Source organism: Myxine glutinosa, chromosome 5 (genome assembly GCF_964187855.1).
Source record: "Myxine glutinosa chromosome 5, kmMyxGlut1.1, whole genome shotgun sequence".
In the NCBI taxonomy this organism is placed as follows: Eukaryota; Metazoa; Chordata; class Myxini; order Myxiniformes; family Myxinidae; genus Myxine; species Myxine glutinosa.
The window spans coordinates 162,661,751-162,681,948 of record NC_136265.1 but is presented as its reverse complement, the minus strand read 5'-3'; the positions used below and the strand labels follow the sequence as shown (position 1 = coordinate 162,681,948).

The 20,198-nt window shown below is 42.5% G+C and overlaps 1 protein-coding gene across 1 annotated transcript in view; it reads right to left on the bottom strand.

Moving 5' to 3' along the window:
• The window catches only part of TRRAP (transformation/transcription domain associated protein), a gene marked incomplete in the record, with an annotated part of 152,508 nt that overhangs the window by 56,735 nt on the left and 75,575 nt on the right, over window positions 1–20,198 (bottom strand). Inside the window, 3 exon segments of the mRNA XM_078778972.1 lie at window positions 14,022–14,186; window positions 16,246–16,365; window positions 16,632–16,751. Coding sequence (XP_078635098.1) covers window positions 14,022–14,186; window positions 16,246–16,365; window positions 16,632–16,751 — 405 coding nt within the window.

Here is a 20,198-nt window from a genome sequence, read left to right as displayed (position 1 = left end):
TACAATGAGCCATGTCTCAATTTTTCCTGTTCAGTACTTTCGGAGATATGGAGGTGCAAGGTTTTTCGGTTTTTCCAAGATGGCGGCCGAACCACGTGACCGATGACGTCATCAATTGGGCACAGTCTATTCCAGGGCAAGACCAATATGTGTGCAAAGTTTGGCGATTCTACGTGCAACGGTGTAGACGCAGTGCTGCAAACAGACAGACAGACAAACAGACAGCCAGACAGACAGACAGATGAAAAATCGGTCAGAGACCGAGGACTTGCCGGAATGTACTTTTTTATTGGCCATTTAGGACAAATATGGCAGCCGAACCACGTGACCAATGACGTCATGATGAACATATTTGATTCCCCATGGAGAGTTCTTTACAATGAGCCATGTCTCAATTTTTTCTATTCAGCACTTTCGGGGATATGGAGGTGCAAAGTTTTTCGTTTTTTCCAAGATGGCGGCCGAACCACGTGACCGATGACGTCATCATTAACATATTTTATTCCCCATGGAGAGTTCTTTGCAATGAGCCATGTCTCAATTTTTTCTATTCAGCACTTTTGGAGATATAGTGGTGCAAAGTTTTGCCGTTTTTCCAAGATGGCGGCCGACCACGTGACTGATGACGTCATCATTAACACATTTTATTCCCCATGGGGAGTTCTTTACAATGAGTCATGTCTCAATTTTTTCTGTTCAGCACTTTTGGAGATATGGAGGTGCTAAGTTTTTCGGTTTTTCCAAGATGGCGGCCGACCACGTGACTGATGACGTCATCATTAACATATTTTATTCCCCATGGAGAGTTCTTTACAATGAGCCATGTCTCAATTTTTTCTGTTCAGCACTTTTGGAGATATAGTGGTGCAAAGTTTTGCCGTTTTTCCAAGATGGCGGCCGACCACGTGACATATGACATCATCATTAACATATTTTATTCCCCATGGAGAGTTCTTTACAATGAGCCATGTCTCAATTTTTTCTGTTCAGCACTTTTGGAGATTTCGTGGTGCAAAGTTTTGCCGTTTTTCCAAGATGGCGGCCGACCACGTGACTGATGATGTCATCATTAACATATTTTATTCCCCATGGAGAGTTCTTTACAATGAGCAATGTCTCAATTTTTTCTGTTCAGTACTTTCGGAGATATAGAAGTGCAAAGTTTTTCGGTTTTTCCAAGATGGCGGCCGAACCACGTCACCGATGACGTCATCAATTGGGCACAGTCTATTCCAGGGCAAGACCAATATGTGTGCAAAGTTTGGCGATTCTCCGTGCAACGGTGTAGACGCAGTGCTGCAAACAGACAGACAAACAGACAGACAGACAAACAGACAGACAGACAAACAAACGAACAGATCAACATACTTGCCGGAAAATTTTTCCGGCAAGTAATGAAAAATCGGTCAGAGACCGAGGACTTGCCGGAATGTACTTTTTTATCGGCCATTTAGAACAAATATGGCGGCTGAACCACGTGATAGATGACGTCATTATTAACATATTTTATTCCCCATGGAGAGTTCTTTCCAATGGGCCATGTCTCAATTCTTTCTGTTCAGCACTTTTGGAGATATAGTGGTGCAAATTTTTGCCGTTTTTCCAAGATGGCGGCCGACCACGTGACATATGACGTCATCATTAACATATTTTATTCCCCACGGAGTTCTTTACAATGAGCCATGTCTCAATTTTTTCTGTTCAGCACTTTTGGAGATAGAGGTGCAACGTTTTTCGGATTTTCCAAGATGGCGGCCGAACCACGTGACCGATGACGTCATCATTAACATATTTTATTCCCCACGGAGAGTTCTTTCCAATGAGCCATGTCTCAATTTTTTCTATTCAGCACCTTCGGAGATATGGAAGTGCAAAGTTTTTCGGATTTTCCAAGATGGCGGCAGAACCACGTGACCGATGACGTCATCATTAACATATTTTATTCCCCCTGGAGAGTTCTTTCCAATGAGCCATGTCTCAATTTTTTCTGTTCAGCACTTTTGGAGCTATAGTGGTGCAAATTTTTGCCGTTTTTCCAAGATGGCGGCCGACCACGTGACATATGACGTCATCAGTAACATATTTTATTCCCCATGGAGAGTTCTTTACAATGAGCCACGTCTCAATTTTTTCTGTACAGTACTTTCGGAGATATAGAGGTGCCAAGTTTTTCGGTTTTTCCAAGATGGCGGCCGAACCACGTCACCGATGACATCATCAATTGGGCACAGTCTATTCCAGGGCAAGACCAATATGTGTGCAAAGTTTGGCGATTCTCCGTGCAACGGTGTAGACGCAGTGCTGCAAACAGACAGACAAACAGACAAACAGACAAACAGACAAACAGATGAAAAATCGGTCAGAGACCGAGGACTTGCCGGAATGTACTTTTTTATCGGCCATTTAGGACAAATATGGCGGCCGAACCACGTGACCGATGACGTCATCATTAACATATTTTATTCCCCATTGAGAGTTCTTTACAATGAGCCATACCTCAATTTTTTCTATTCAGGACTTTTGGAGATGTGGAGGTGCAGAGTTTTTCGGTTTTTCCAAGATGGCGGCCGAACCACGTGACCGATGACATCATCATTAACATATTTTATTCCCCATGGAGAGTTCTTTACAATGAGCCATGTCTCAATTTTTTCTATTCAGCACTTTCGGAGATATGGAGGTGCTAAGTTTTTCGGTTTTTCCAAGATGGCGGCCGACCACGTGACTGATGACGTCATCATTAACATATTTTATTCCCCATGGAGAGTTCTTTACAATGAGCCATGTCTCAATTTTTTCTGTTCAGCACTTTTGGAGATATAGTGGTGCAAATTTTTGCCGTTTTTCCAAGATGGCGGCCGACCACGTGACATATGACGTCATCATTAACATATTTTATTCCCCATGGAGAGTTCTTTACAATGAGCCATGTCTCAATTTTTTCTGTTCAGCACTTTTGGAGATATAGTGGCGCAACGTTTTGCCGTTTTTCCAAGATGGCGCCTGAACCACGTGACTGATGACGTCATCATTTACATATTTTATTCCCCATGGAGAGTTCTTTACAATGAGCCATGTCTCAATTTTTTCTGTACAGTACTTTCGGAGATATAGAGGTGCAAAGTTTTTCGGTTTTTCCAAGATGGTGGCCGAACCACGTCACCGATGACGTCATCAATTGGGCACAGTCTATTCCAGGGCAAGACCAATATGTGTGCAAAGTTTGGCGATTCTCTGTGCAACGGTGTAGACGCAGTGCTGCAAACAGACAGACAAACAGACAGACAGACAGACAGACAGACAAACAGACAAACGAACAGATCAACATACTTGCCGGAAAAATGTTTCCGGCAAGTAACAAACAGACAAACGAACAGATCAACATACTTGCCGGAAAATTTTTTCCGGCAAGTAACAAACAAACGAACAGATCAACATACTTGCCGGAATTTTTTCCGGCAAGTAACAAACAGACAGATGAAAAATCGGTCAGAGACCGAGGACTTGCCGGAATTTACTTTTTTGTCGGCCATTTAGGACAAATATGGCGGCCGAACCATGTGACCGATGACATCATCATTAACATATTTTATTCCCCATGGAGAGTTCTTTACAATGAGCCACGTCTCAATTTTTTCTATTCAGCACTTCCGGAGATATATCGAGGTGCTAAGTTTTTTGGTTTTTCCAAGATGGCGGCCGAACCACGTGACCGATGACGTCATTATTAACATATTTTATTCCCCATGGAGAGTTCTTTACAATGAGCCATGTCTCAATTTTTTCTGTTCAGCACTTTTGGAGATTTCGTGGTGCAAAGTTTGCCGTTTTTCCAAGATGGCGGCCGACCACGTGACTGATGACGTCATCATTAACATATTTTATTCCCCATGGAGAGTTCTTTACAATGAGCCATGTTTCAATTTTTTCTGTTCAGCACTTTTGGAGATATAGTGGTGCAAAGTTTTGCCGTTTTTCGAAGATGGCGGCCGACCACGTGACATATGACGTCATCATTAACATATTTTATTCCCCATGGAGAGTTCTTTACAATGAGCCACGTCTCAATTTTTTCTGTTCAGCACTTTTGGAGATATAGTGGCGCAACGTTTTGCCGTTTTTCCAAGATGGCGACCGAACCACGTGACTGATAACGTCATCATTTACATATTTTATTCCCCATGGAGAGTTCTTTACAATGAGCCATGTCTAAATTTTTTCTGTTCAGTACTTTCGGAGATATAGAGGTGCAAAGTTTTTCGGTTTTTCCAAGATGGCGGCCGAACCACCTGACTGATGACGTCATCATTAACAAATTTTATTCCCCATGGAGAGTTCTTTACAATGAGCCATGTCTCAATTTTTTCTATTCAGCACTTTTGGAGATATGGAGGTGCAAAGTTTTTCGGTTTTTCCAAGATGGCGGCCGAACCACGTGACAGATGACGTCATCAACATGTTTTATTCCCCATGGAGAGTTCTTTACAATGAGCCATGTCTCAATTTTTTCTATTCAGCACTTTTGGAGATATGGAGGTGCAAAGTTTTTCGGTTTTTCCAAGATGGCGGCCGAACGACGTGACCTATGACGTCATCATTAACATATTTTATTCCCCATGGAGAGTTCTTTACAATGAGGCATGTCTCAATTTTTTCTGTTCAGCACTTTTGGAGATTTCGTGGTGCAAAGTTTTGCCGTTTTTCCAAGGTGGCGGCCGACCACGTGACATATGACATCATTAACATATTTTATTCCCCATGGAGAATTCTTTACATTGAGCCATGTCTCAATTTTTTCTGTTCAGCACTTTTGGAGATTTCGTGGTGCAAAGTTTTGCCGTTTTTCCAAGATGGCGGCCGACCACGTGACCGATGACGTCATCATTAACATATTTTATTCCCCATGGAGAGTTCTTTACAATGAGCCATGTCTCAATTTTTTCTGTTGAGCACTTTTGGAGATACAGTGGCGCAACGTTTTGCCGTTTTTCCAAGATGGCGACCGAACCACGTGACTGATGACGTCATCATTTACATATTTTATTCCCCATGGAGAGTTCTTTACAATGAGCCATTTCTCAATTTTTTCTGTTCAGTACTTTCGGAGATAAAGAGGTGCAAAGTTTTTTGGTTTTTCCAAGATGGCGGCCGAACCACGTCACCGATGACGTCATCAATTGGGCACAGTCTATTCCAGGGCAAGACCAATAAGTGTGCAAAGTTTGGCGATTCTACGTGCAACGGTGTAGACGCAGTGCTGCAAACAGACAGACAAACAGACAGACAGACAGACAGACAGATGAAAAATCGGTCAGAGACCGAGGACTTGCCGGAATGTACTTTTTTATCGGCCATTTAGGACAAATATGGCGGCCGAACCACCTGACCGATGACGTCATAATTAACATATTTTATTCCCCATGGAGAGTTCTTTACAATGAGCCATACCTCAATTTTTTCTATTCAGGACTTTTGGAGATGTGGAGGTGCAGTTTTTTTCGGTTTTTCCAAGATGGCGGCCGAACCACGTGACCGATGACATCATCATTAACATATTTTGTTCCCCATGGAGAGTTCTTTACAATGAGCGATGTCTCAATTTTTTCTATTCAGCACTTTCGGAGATATGGAGGTGCTAAGTTTTTCGGTTTTTCCAAGATGGCGGCCGACCACGTGACTGATGACGTCATCATTAACATATTTTATGCCCCATGGAGAGTTCTTTACAATGAGCCATGTCTCAATTTTTTCTGTTCAGCACTTTTGGAGATATAGTGGTGCAAATTTTTGCCGTTTTTCCAAGATGGCGGCCGACCACGTGACATATGACGTCATCATTAACATATTTTATTCCCCATGGAGAGTTCTTTACAATGAGCCATGTCTCAATTTTTTCTGTTCAGTACTTTCGGAGATATAGAGGTGCAAATTTATTCGGTTTTTCCAAGATGGCGGCCGAACCACGTCACCGATGACGTCATCATTGAGGCACAGTATATTAGAGGGCAAGACCATTATGTGTGCAAAGTTTGGCGATTCTCCGTGCAACGGTGTAGACGCAGTGCTGCAAACAGACAAACAGACAGACAAACAGACAAACAGACAAACAGACAAACAAACGAACAGATCAACATACTTGCCGGAAAATTTTTCCGGCAAGTAACGAACAGATCAACATACTTGCCGGAAAAATTTTTCCGGCAAGTAACAAACGAACAGATCAACATACTTGCCGGAAAAAAATTTCCGGCAAGTAACAAACAGACAGATGAAAAATCGGTCAGAGACCTAGGACTTGCCGGAATGTACTTTTTTATCGGCCATTTTGGATAAATATGGTGGTCGAAACACGTGAATGATGGCGTCATCAATAACATATTTTATTCCCCATGGAGAGTTCTTTACAATGAGCCATGTCTCAATTTTTTCTATTCCGCACTTTTGGAGATATGGTGGTGCAACGTTTTGCCGTTTTTCCAAGATGGCGGCCGAAACACGTGAACGATGACGTCATCATTAACATATTTTATTCCCCATGGAGAGTTCTTTCCAATGAGCCATGTCTCAATGTTTTCTATTCAGCACTTTTGGAGATATGGTGGTGCAACGTTTTGCCGTTTTTCCAAAATGGCGGCCGAAGCACGTGACTGATGATGTCATCATTAACATATTTTATTCCCCATGGAGAGTTCTTTACAATGAGCCATACCTCAATTTTTTCTATTCAGGACTTTTGGAGATGTGGAGGTGCAGAGTTTTTCGGTTTTTCCAAGATGGCGGCCGAACCACGTGACCGATGACATCATCATTAACATATTTTATTCCCCATGGAGAGTTCTTTACAATGAGCCATGTCTCAATTTTTTCTATTCAGCACTTTCGGAGATATGGAGGTGCTAAGTTTTTCGGTTTTTCCAAGATGGCGGCCGACCACGTGACTGATGACGTCATCATTAACATATTTTATTCCCCATGGAGAGTTCTTTACAATGAGCCATGCCTCAATTTTTCTATTCAGGACTTTTGGAGATGTGGAGGTGCAGAGTTTTTCGGTTTTTCCAAGATGGCGGCCGAACCACGTGACCAATGACATCATCATTAACATATTGTATTCCCCATGGAGAGTTCTTTACAATGAGCCATATCTCAATTTTTTCTATTCAGCACTTTCGGAGATATGGAGGTGCTAGGTTTTTCGGTTTTTCCAAGATGGCGGCCGACCACGTGACTGATGACGTCATCATTAACATATTTTATTCCCCATGGAGTTCTTTACAATGAGCCATGTCTCAATTTTTTCTGTTCAGCACTTTTGGAGATATAGTGGTGCAAAATTTTGCCGTTTTTCCAAGATGGCGGCCGACCACGTGACCGATGGCATCATCATTAACATATTTTATTCCCCATGGAGAGTTCTTTACAATGAGCCATGTCTCAATTTTTTCTATTCAGCACATTCAGAGATATGGAGGTGCAAAATTTTTCGGTTTTTACAAGATGGCGGCCGAACCACCTGACATATGACGTCATCATTAACAAATTTTATTCCCCATGGAGAGTTCTTTACAATGAGCCATGTCTCAATTTTTTCTGTTCAGCACTTTTGGAGATTTCGTGGTGCAAAGTTTTGCCGTTTTTCCAAGATGGCGACCGACCACGTGACTGATGATGTCATCATTAACATATTTTATTCCCCATCGAGAGTTCTTTACAATGAGCCATGTCTCAATTTTTTCTGTTCAGCACTTTTGGAGATTTCGTGGTGCAAAGTTTTGCCGTTTTTCCAAGATGGCGGCCGACCACGTGACTGATGATGTCATCATTAACCTATTTTATTCCCCATGGAGAGTTCTTTACAATGAGCCATGTCTCAATTTTTTCTGTTCAGTACTTTCGGAGATATAGAAGTGCAAAGTTTTTCGGTTTTTCCAAGATGGCGGCCGAACCACGTCACCGATGACGTCATCAATTGGGCACAGTCTATTCCAGGGCAAGACCAATATGTTTGCAAAGTTTGGCGATTCTACGTGCAACGGTGTAGACGCAGTGCTGCAAACAGACAGACAAACAGACAGACAGACAGACAGACAGACAAACAGACAAACGAACAGCTCAACATACTTGCCGGAAAATTTTTTCCAGCAAGCAACAAACAGACAAACGAACAGATCAACATACTTGCCGGAAAAAAATTTCCGGCAAGTAACAAACAGATGAAAAATCGGTCAGAGACCGAGGACTTGCCGGAATTTACTTTTTTATCGGCCATTTAGGACAAATATGGCGGCTGAACCACGTGACCGATGACGTCATCATTAACATATTTTATTCCCCATGGAGAGTTCTTTACAATGAGCCATGTCTCAATTTTTTCTATTCAGGACGTTTGGAGATGTGGAGGTGCAAGGTTTTTCGGTTTTTCCAAGATGGCGGCCGAACCATGTCACCGATGACGTCATCAATTGGGCACAGTCTATTCCAGGGCAAGACCAATATGTGTGCAAAGTTTGGCGATTCTACGTGCAACGGTGTAGACGCAGTGCTGCAAACAGACAGACAGACAGACAAACAGACAGACAGACAGATGAAAAATCGGTCAGGACCGAGGACTTGCCGGAATTTACTTTTTTGTCGGCCATTTAGGACAAATATGGCGGCCGAACCATGTGACCGATGACGTCATTATTAACATATTTTATTCCCCATGGAGAGTTCTTTACAATGAGCCACGTCTCAATTTTTTCTATTCAGCACTTCCGGAGATATATCGAGGTGCTAAGTTTTTCGGTTTTTCCAAGATGGCGGCCGAACCACGTGACCGATGACGTCATTATTAACATATTTTATTCCCCATGGAGAGTTCTTTCCAATGAGCCATGTCTCATTTTTCTATTCAGCACTGGATGTGCAAAGTTTTTCGGTTTTTCCAAGATGGCGGCCGGACCACGTGACCGATGACGTCATCATTAACATGTTTTATTCCGCATGGAGAGTTCTTTACAATGAGCCATGTCTCAATTTTTTCTATTCAGCACTTTCAGAGATGTGGAGGTGCAAAGTTTTCCCGTTTTTCCAAGATGGCGGCCGAACCACGTGACCGATGGCATCACCATTAACATATTTTATTCCCCATGGAGAGTTCTTTACAATTAGCCATGTCTCAATTTTTTCTATTCAGTACTTTCAGAGATATGGAGGTGCAAATTTTTGCCGTTTTTCCAAGATGGCGGCCGAACCACGTGACTGATGACGTCATGATTAACATATTTTATTCCCCATGTAGAGTTCTTTACAATGAGCCATGTCTCAATTTTTTCTATTCAGTACTTTCGAAGATATAGAGGTGCAAAGTTTTTCGGTTTTTCCAAGATGGCGGCCGAACCACGTGACCGATGACGTCATAAATTGGGCACAGTCTATTCCAGGGCAAGACGAATATGTGTGCAAAGTTTGGCGATTCTCCGTGCAACGTTGTAGACGCAGTGCTGCAAACAGACAGACAGACAAATGAAAAATCGGTCAGAGACCGAGGACTTGCCGGAATGTACTTTTTTATCGGCCATTTAGAACAAATATGGCGGCTGAACCACGTGATAGATGACGTCATTATTAACATATTTTATTCCCCATGGAGAGTTCTTTCCAATGGGCCATGTCTCAATTCTTTCTGTTCAGCACTTTTGGAGATATAGTGGTGCAAATTTTTGCCGTTTTTCCAAGATGGCGGCCGACCACGTGACATATGACGTCATCATTAACATATTTTATTCCCCACGGAGAGTTCTTTACAATGAGCCATGTCTCAATTTTTTCTGTTCAGCACTTTTGGAGATAGAGGTGCAACGTTTTTCGGATTTTCCAAGATGGCGGCCGAACCACGTGACCGATGACGTCATCATTAACATATTTTATTCCCCATGGAGAGTTCTTTACAATGAGCCATGTCTCAATTTTTTCTGTTCAGCACTTTTGGAGATTTCGTGGTGCAAAGTTTTGCCGTTTTTCCAAGATGGCGGCCGACCACGTGACATATGACATCATCATTAACATATTTTATTCCGCATGGAGAGTTCTTTACAATGAGCCATGTCTCAATTTTTTCTGTTCAGCACTTTTGGAGATTTCGTGGTGCAAAGTTTGGCCGTTTTTCCAAGATGGCGGCCGACCACGTGACTGATGATGTCATCATTAACATATTTTATTCCCCATGGAGAGTTCTTTACAATGAGCCATGTCTCAATTTTTTCTGTACAGTACTTTCGGAGATATAGAAGTGCAAAGTTTTTCGGTTTTTCCAAGATGGCGGCCGAACCACGTCACCGATGACGTCATCAATTGGGCACAGTCTATTCCAGGGCAAGACCAATATGTGTGCAAAGTTTGGCGATTCTCCGTGCAACGGTGTAGACGCAGTGCTGCAAACAGACAGACAAACAGACAGACAAACAGACAGACAAACAAACGAACAGATCAACATACTTGCCGGAATCTTTTCCGGCAAGTAACAAACAGACAAACAGATGAAAAATCGGTCAGAGACCGAGGACTTGCCGGAATTTACTTTTTTATCGGCCATTTAGGACAAATATGGCGGCTGAACCACCTGACCGATGACATCATCATTAACATATTTTATTCCCCACGGAGAGTTCTTTACAATGAGCCATGTCTCAATTTTTTCTGTTCAGCACTTTTGGAGATAGAGGTGCAACGTTTTTCGGATTTTCCAAGATGGCGGCCGAACCACGTGACCGATGACGTCATCATTAACATATTTTATTCCCCATGGAGAGTTCTTTCCAATGAGCCATGTCTCAATTTTTTCTATTCAGCACCTTCGGAGATATAGAGGTGCCAAGTTTTTCGGTTGTTCCAAGATGGCGGCCGAACCACGTCACCGATGACGTCATCAATTGGGCACAGTCTATTCCAGGGCAAGACCAATATGTGTGCAAAGTTTGGCGATTCTCCGTGCAACGGTGTAGACGCAGTGCTGCAAACAGACAAACAGACAAATGAAAAATCGGTCAGAGACCGAGGACTTGCCGGAATGTACTTTTTTATCGGCCATTTAGGACAAATATGGCGGCCGAACCACGTGACCGATGACGTCATCATTAACATATTTTATTCCCCATGGAGAGTTCTTTACAATGAGCCATGTCTCAATTTTTTCTATTCAGCACTTTCGGAGATATGGAGGTGCTAAGTTTTTCGGTTTTTCCAAGATGGCGGCCGACCACGTGACTGATGACGTCATCATTAACATATTTTATTCCCCATGGAGAGTTCTTTACAATGAGCCATGTCTCAATTTTTTCTATTCAGCACTTTCGGAGATATGGAGGTGCTAAGTTTTTCGGTTTTTCCAAGATGGCGGCCGACCACGTGACTGATGACGTCATCATTAACATATTTTATTCCCCATGGAGAGTTCTTTACAATGAGCCATGTCTCAATTTTTTCTGTTCAGCACTTTTGGAGATATAGTGGTGCAAATTTTTGCCGTTTTTCCAAGATGGCGGCCGACCACGTGACATATGACGTCATCATTAACATATTTTATTCCCCATGGAGAGTTCTTTACAATGAGCCATGTCTCAATTTTTTCTGTTCAGCACTTTTGGAGATACTAGGGCATGCCCGTACTATATATATGCCCGTACTATATATCTATCTAAAATTATATCCCCCCCCTCTATTTACATGAAATGGTTTGGTCCATTCGCAACGCCAAAGCGAACGGCGAACGGCTTGCGAGTACAGTGACAATCCCCCCCCTCTATTTACATGAAATGGTTTCGTCCATTCGCAACGACCACAGAACCCCCCCCCCCTCTATTTACATGGAATGGTTTGGTCCATTCGCAACGCCGGCACACGCGATCGTTCGCTGCTCTCTGATTGGTTGAATCGTTTTTTGGACATAGCTCGGTAAGTAATTGTCCGATTAATATGAAACCTTGAAAAGGCACATCCTCGGGTCCCCAGCAATATACCTGGCAAGTTAAAAGTATATCGGACCCGTGGTTGTCGAGAAACAGCGGTCACAGACAAACAAACGTACAGACAGAGATTACTGGAATTATAGATAGATAGTGGCGCAACGTTTTGCCGTTTTTCCAAGATGGCGCCTGAACCACGTGACTGATGACGTCATCATTTACATATTTTATTCCCCATGGAGAGTTCTTTACAATGAGCCATGTCTCAATTTTTTCTGTACAGTACTTTCGGAGATATAGAGGTGCAAAGTTTTTCGGTTTTTCCAAGATGGTGGCCGAACCACGTCACCGATGACGTCATCAATTGGGCACAGTCTATTCCAGGGCAAGACCAATATGTGTGCAAAGTTTGGCGATTCTCTGTGCAACGGTGTAGACGCAGTGCTGCAAACAGACAGACAAACAGACAGACAGACAGACAAACAGACAAACGAACAGATCAACATACTTGCCGGAAAAATTTTTCCGGCAAGTAACAAAACAGACAAACGAACAGATCAACATACTTGCCGGAATCTTTTCCGGCAAGTAATGAAAAATCGGTCAGAGACCGAGGACTTGCCGGAATGTACTTTTTTATCGGCCATTTAGGACAAATATGGCGGCCGAACCACGTGACCGATGACGTCATCATTAACATATTTTATTCCCCATGGAGAGTTCTTTACAATGAGCCATACCTCAATTTTTTCTATTCAGGACTTTTGGAGATGTGGAGGTGCAGAGTTTTTCGGTTTTTCCAAGATGGCGGCCGAACCACGTGACCGATGACATCATCATTAACATATTTTATTCCCCATGGAGAGTTCTTTACAATGAGCCATGTCTCAATTTTTTCTGTTCAGTACTTTCGGAGATATAGAGGTGCAAAGTTTTTCGGTTTTTCCAAGATGGCGGCCGAACCACGTCACCGATGACGTCATCAATTGGGCACAGTCTATTCCAGGGCAAGACCAATAAGTGTGCAAAGTTTGGCGATTCTACGTGCAACGGTGTAGACGCAGTGCTGCAAACAGACAGACAGACAAACAGACAAACAAACAAACGAACAGATCAACATACTTGCCGGAATCTTTTCCGGCAAGTAACAAACGAACAGATCAACATACTTGCCGGAATTTTTTTCCGGCAAGTAATGAAAAATCGGTCAGAGACCGAGGACTTGCCGGAATTTGCTTTTTTATCGGCCATTTATGACAAATATGGCGGCCGAACCACATGGCCGATGACGTCATCATTAACATATTTTATTCCCCATGGAGAGTTCTTTACAATGAGCCATGTCTCAATTTTTTATATTCAGCACTTTTGGAGATATGGAGGTGCTACGTTTTTCGGTTTTTCCAAGATGGCGGCCGACCACGTGACTGATGACGTCATCATTAACACATTTTATTCCCCATGGAGAGTTCTTCACAATGAGCCATGTCTCAATTTTTTCTGTTCAGTACTTTCGGAGATATAGCGGTGCAAATTATTTCGGTTTTTCCAAGATGGCCGCCGAAACACGTGACCGATGACGTCATAAATTGGGCACAGTCTATTCCAGGGCAAGACGAATATGTGTGCAAAGTTTGGCGATTCTCCGTGCAACAGTGTAGATGCAGTGCTGCAAACAGACAGACAGACAGACAGACAAACAGACAGACAGACAGACAGACAAACAGACAGACAGACAGACAGACAGACAGACAAACGAACAGATCAACATACTTGCCGGAAAAAATTTTCCGGCAAGTAACAAACGAACAGATCAACATACTTGCCGGAATCTTTTCCGGCAAGTAACAAACAAACGAACAGATCAACATACTTGCCGGAATTTTTTCCGGCAAGTAATAAAGGTTAACATGATCTGACCAACCTTTACTTATTATGCCCAGAATTCACATTCAGCCATCAATGCACCAATTTCCCCCTTCCCCCACCCCCATCCACATATCCTCTCGACTCACCGTACACCAAAAAAAGGGCAAAACTGTTGCAACCAATTGAGAGGCTGGATACTTAACATACCTTGATGGCGTTGAACTGCAAATCAAGGCGAGATGGTTGCGCTTGTGTTGGCGAGGCAGGCCTTGCCACTGACACAGTCCCTGATGAAAGAAGCGTAAAAAAACGCCCTGGCGAGGCCGCTAAAACATCCCGCAGGTTCTTTGCTTCTGAATGTTTCAAGAAACTCTGCAGGAAAAAAAATGCTTTTATGAACTTTCTGCATTGTTGCTAATGAAAAGATTTTACTGCATATCTCAACAGGTGTGTCCACTTTCAGGAGAACCAGAAAACAACATCTGTTTAACTTCAAGAGGGAACTTTTAAACTGGTCTCCCCCTTCTCTAAAACCTGGTGGCACCTTGTTAAGTCTGTCTCTGGTGTATGCCCCCCCCCCCCCCCACCCCTCCATTCCTTCCCTCTTTTCAAATGGCCACACAGCCAACTCCACTCCTGAGAAGGCTGAATGCCTCGAAGGCCAACTCCACACATAACAGTTTACTGACCTCCTCAATAACTGTAGCCAACATGCGCCTCTCAACGGAATCCTTTAATCTCCTCTCCATGGGCTGGAGTGCTCCAGGTCAGTGTTCTGGGACCTATCCTAACCCCAATATTCATCAACGATCTCTCTAACTCTATGGAAAATCCTCCTTATCTATTTGCTGACAACTCCACTCTGCCGTGACATCCCTCTACCTTCAAACAGGAAGGCTGCAGCCTCTTCGCTCTCTTCAGATCTTGATAGAATCACAAGCTGGTCAAACACTTGGAACATGTCTTTCAATCCTGACAAATCTCACACTCTCACTGGCTCTCTTTGAAAGGACCATATGGCAATCCTCTTGAGGAAGTTCAGTCAATCAAAATCCAGGGGTTTACTATCAGCCATGATGTTTCATCAGCAAACCACATTTCTAAGTTGGTCTCCAAAGCCAGCCACAGACTGGGCATCCTCTGTCGTACAAAGTCCTTCCTCCTTGGCACACCTGAACACATGTCCATCTACAAGGCCTTAATTCGCAGCTTGATGCAGTACTGCTCTCCCCTTTGGGCTGGCACTCATGCCTCACATTTTGGTCAGCTTGAAGCCGTGGAAACCAAGGCCTTTTCACCTACCTAAATCCAAGATCACTGCTCATCTCCACTCATTTTTCCCACCTGTGGAACCAACTTCCACATCCTCTTCAATATCATTCTTCCCTTCAGGTCTTCAAGACAGCTCTTCAGCACCATCTCAGATCATCCCCAATCCAAAACCATGATCTTTTCTACTCTCGTTAGCTCCCCCACCCCCATCCCAAGCTTTTCCTTCCTAAGAGTTTGCTTGGACCATATCCATATTGTCGTCTACTCTTCTTTCCTCCCCACATTCCTTATTTGTCCAAGTCTCCCTCTATTTTGTCCTTCAACTCTGCTTCTTGACCATAAATCAGGAAGTGACGTCTCAAATTTAGAATGTTAATGCCGTGATTTAGAGACATCTACATATTCTGTATGTATGGGGTAGGAGGAAGTGGCAACAGTACTGTAGATGGAAGTGAATGTATGACGTATCAGCAGGGAAGAGGGGAAGTCAAAATCATATATTACTGCATTGCATGTGCGTACAGTTTCATGCATGTTTCTATGTGCAGAAAAGTACAAAATGAATAACAAATTAACCTCGATGATCCACAGAAAACGTGTGAAGTGAAGAACAGTACCTACAGAACAGTGAAGACAATCACGTCCTCAAGCACACTATACAACCACCGTTTAGAGGCCATTTTTCCCCGCAAAGCGGGGGTTGGCCTTTTCGGGGACCGTGGTAGTTGTTGTTTTTTTGGTCCCCTTTTTGAAGCAATGTTTTACGGCCGGATGCCCTTCCTGACGCCAACCCTTTTTGCCGCCTTCAACGACAAACAGGGAATTACCAGTGAACTGGTACTCAATTAGCCGACCTCGGAAGGATGACAGGCTGAGTCAACCCCCCTGGCATTAATTCGGCGATCGACCGAGATTCGAACCCAGGATCCTAGGATCCTAAGCCGGCACCCTAGCCGCTAGCCGCTCAAGCACACTATACAGATGAATGGAAATACATTACAAAGGAATACTCTGCAAAATTTGGAGAACAAAATCAAATTTTGAAAGAGTAGTAAAATGTGGAAAAATTATTTGTTTTAAGAAACGCAATTTTTCACTCTCCCACACCAGCCAAAGCACAGCAGTCCGACTGCTATGCATTCACCAAACACTTTCCCACCATAAACATGCGGCTCCACTGTGGATCGTTCAGTGTGCCCTCCATCATGAAGAGCTCTACTGTCTGCGCCGGGTAGCGAGTCAGGAACTTGATCAACGGTTCTCGGAAGGGGCTTCCGGCCTGTGTACAGTTATGCACCATGATAGGACAAAGAAAAAAAAATGAAAGTATTGTTGAGAAAAATGTGAAAAGAAAAAGAAAAAAAGACGAAAAAGGTGACAAAAAAAATGGGTAGGTGTGCAATAAGGGTCCCAAGCTTTACGGTACATCAATAAAGCAGCATTGTTAAATCAAAGAAGCATAAACCTGTGCCAAAATCCTCATAGAAAATTTTCCTTTGGTAATAAAGCTAAAACCACAAACAAACCCCAGAAATATGGTCTGACCTCAATCAGCATGGCTCTTTCGGTTTTCATAACGACTTCCAGCAACGGTTTCACAAGTGTCTGGGGTGCGGCCGGTATCAGGTGGAACAGGTTGATAATGGTGGCACAGATCTTCATCTCCTGTGGACAGTGGTAAGGTGGGGGTGGGAAGCAGGTAAGAAGTAGAAGTACAACTAATAGGAGTTGTTTAAAAAAAAAATTATATGAACAAAATACATGAGTCCATGCGTCTCAAGACATGTTTAAAAAAGAATAAATAAATAAATGAATAAACACATTTATATACAGGGTGCCCGAAAATGAATACATATACCAAAAAGAATGTTGAATGGTTTTATTATTATTTGTGATACTGATGTTAATTTGATATGAATACTGTATCTGTATTAGACTTGTGTAAGTTTTAGTTTGTTGCGGAAATTGATTGCGTTTTCAGCACGAAATGAGCAAACCAGGGCCTGAAAGACCCTCCATACGAACATGGGTGGATCCGTCTTTCAGGGGAAATGGCTGGAAGGCCAAGAATATCAAATGAAAGGGTGAATGCTGTTATGGAAGCATTAACATGGGTGGATCCGTCTTTCAGGGGAAACGGCTGGAAGGCCAAGAATATCAAATGAAAGGGTGAATGCTGTTATGGAAGCATTTGCCAACCGACCTAAAAAATCAATTAGGAGAGCATCACTCGAGTTAAACATCCTGAAAAGCTCGGTTCATGATATCCTTCATGAGGAATTGAGGCTTAAATGTTATAAAATACAAACAGTTCATAAACTTTTAGAACAGGATTACACACACACTAAATGTTTGACAATTAAACGGATAGAATGGGACAAACTTTTTTTTTTTTTTTTTAATCAAACCTCATTTTAGCGATGAGGCTAAATTTCACATATCATGCAGCAAAGTTAATCGTCACAATTGTAGGATTTGGGGAGAAGAAAATCCGCAAGAATTGCATGAACACTAAGGAGCTTCACCTAAATTAAACGTCTAGTGAATGTCATGTTCTCACATCTATGGACGCTTTTTGTTTGATGAATGCACTGCCACAGCATATCGTACCTAAACATGCCAAGAGTTCATTATTCCACAATTTCAAGAAAATCTCGACTTGTCACAAAGAGCCATCTTTCAACTGGATGGAGCACCACCTCACTCTTCTCGAATTTTTTTTTTTTTTTAAATCAAACTTTTCCAGAACGTTGGATTGGACATGGAGGACCTATGAAATGGTCTGCTCGTTCACCCGACTTAACACCTAGATATTTTTATCTCTGGATTTTTTACTCCACCACCAAAGGTGGGTGGAGGTTGTTTTCACCCCTGTCTGTTTGTTTGTCTGTGAATACGATCTCAAAAAGTTGTAGACAGATTGATTAGATTTTGGACAAATTGATTAGATTTTGATGAAGATCTGGATCCGGATCTGGATCCGAGAATTTCTTAAGTGATTTTTCACCATTGAGTGATGGGGCCAAAAACAATATATAGCACGATATCTTAAAAAGTTGTGGACGAGTTGTGATAAAACTTGGTGGATGAGTTGGGTAAGTGACAAGAACAAGCCGGTTAGCTTTTGGTTGAGATCTGAATCCAAATCTGACTTCCCAGTGGGATACAAATCAAACTATTCAGCCTGACAGAGGTATGCGCTCGAAGGAATGTTGTTCTTGTTTTATGAATAAAGTCTCCACAAGCAAACCAAGGGGCCTTGAAGAACTTAAACATCACATTGTTGATGCTGTGTCGTCCCCTCCCTACAGCTGTGTTGGAAAATGTTTTCTCAGAATTTGAACACTGAATTAGATTGATTATAGTGAATGATGAACGACATATAGAACTTTATTAATAATTCGAGAACATCTAAACAATACCATAAAAAAACACTTCCACAAGTCTAACACATGTTTCGCTCCACCACCAAAGGTGGATGGAGGTTATGTTTTCACCCCTGACTGTCTGTTTGTCTGTCTGTCCGTTTGTGAACAAGATATCTCAAAAAGTTGTGGACGGATTCGGACGAAATTTGGGAGAGATGTAGCGTATGTGACAAGAGCGAAATGATTAGATTTTGGTGAAGATCCGGATTCGGATCCGGCTAGTAGAATTTTTTAAAGTGATTCTTCACCATTGCGAGATAGGGCTAAAATTGATACATAGCAGGATATCTCAAAAAAATATGGATGGATTTAGACGAAACTTGTTGGACAGGTTGTGTGTGCGACAAAGAAGAATCGATTAAATTTTGGTGAGGATCCGGATCCGGCTCCAGCGAGAAGAAATTTTTTAAGTGATTCTTCACCATCGAGTGATATGGCGAAAAACAAGGGGTAGATCAGGGTATGAAAGACTGGACCAATGGTGATTCCTGTGATTGATTTTCATTAAATGTGATTCTGTATTGTAATTTTCTGGTCTACTCTGAGATACAAAACGTAAACTGTTCACCAGGCGGAGGTATGCTCTCTACTGAGTGTCGTTCTATTTTCATATGAAACTGTCAGTATCTTGAATAATACTATACTATTCAACGTTCTTTTTGGTATATCCACTTTCAGATACTGTACTACTTTATTCATAATTATATTCATATAATACAAAAATTTGGTATGTGTTGGACTCCCATATCTCGTTCATGGAATTTTTCAACACCCCTCAAAACTTGTTCAAGACGAACAAAGATTGAGAGCAGTTTTAAGAAACAGCAAAACATTGGTTCATTTTCTCTCTTGGTTACGTGTATAAATGACTATCATTTACCCAATGCTTCTTCTTTCGTACGCAGCGTAAGGCTGCTGGGTAGCATCATTGGCTGAGGGCACGGCTGTGCCGCTGATGCAGTGCCCCCTGTAGGTTAGGGCAGCAATTTGAAATTTGTTCACGGTGCCGGTGATAGCTCGCCTACTCTTTGCGTAGAACACCATGGGATCTTTTACATCCACTAACTAATACCGGCACACAGGACGCCCATTTAACGTCCATCAGAGGGACGGCACACACATTGATGAATCACCCTGCCTGTGAAACACCAGGATGACACAGTTCATAGCTGGGTCTGGATTCAAACCCAGGCTAGACAGCATAGATACGTGTGTGCAGAGCATCCTGTTACCACTAGTTAAAACCGAAGAAGCACATTCCTTTAAATATTTAAAAGCATCTGGTACCGACCTACTGATGCATCTTGCATTCATTGAATTTCAAAAACCACAGACAACACACCACAAAAGTACACGTGAAACAAAACAAAACAATGTATGAATGAATGGGAGTGTTTCATTCCTGTTTAGTGAATTCACAAGGTATATGGTATCTCAAACGATGCATTTGACAACAATCACGATCAAGGCAGGCAGACAGAGAAACAGACATGGCAGGCAGGAGTCTCAGGTAGAAGCTTCTGTCTGAATTCCTATTGCCGATGCTCTGACGCTTTAGATCTGCAAAAGCGCACAAATCTGATACGCATGGATCCGATGGAGTTTCCATTCGGACACTCGCAATTTAAAAGTATGATCAAAAGTCTCAAAATTCTTCTAGTCGCTAGATTTCGTAAGGAAACTG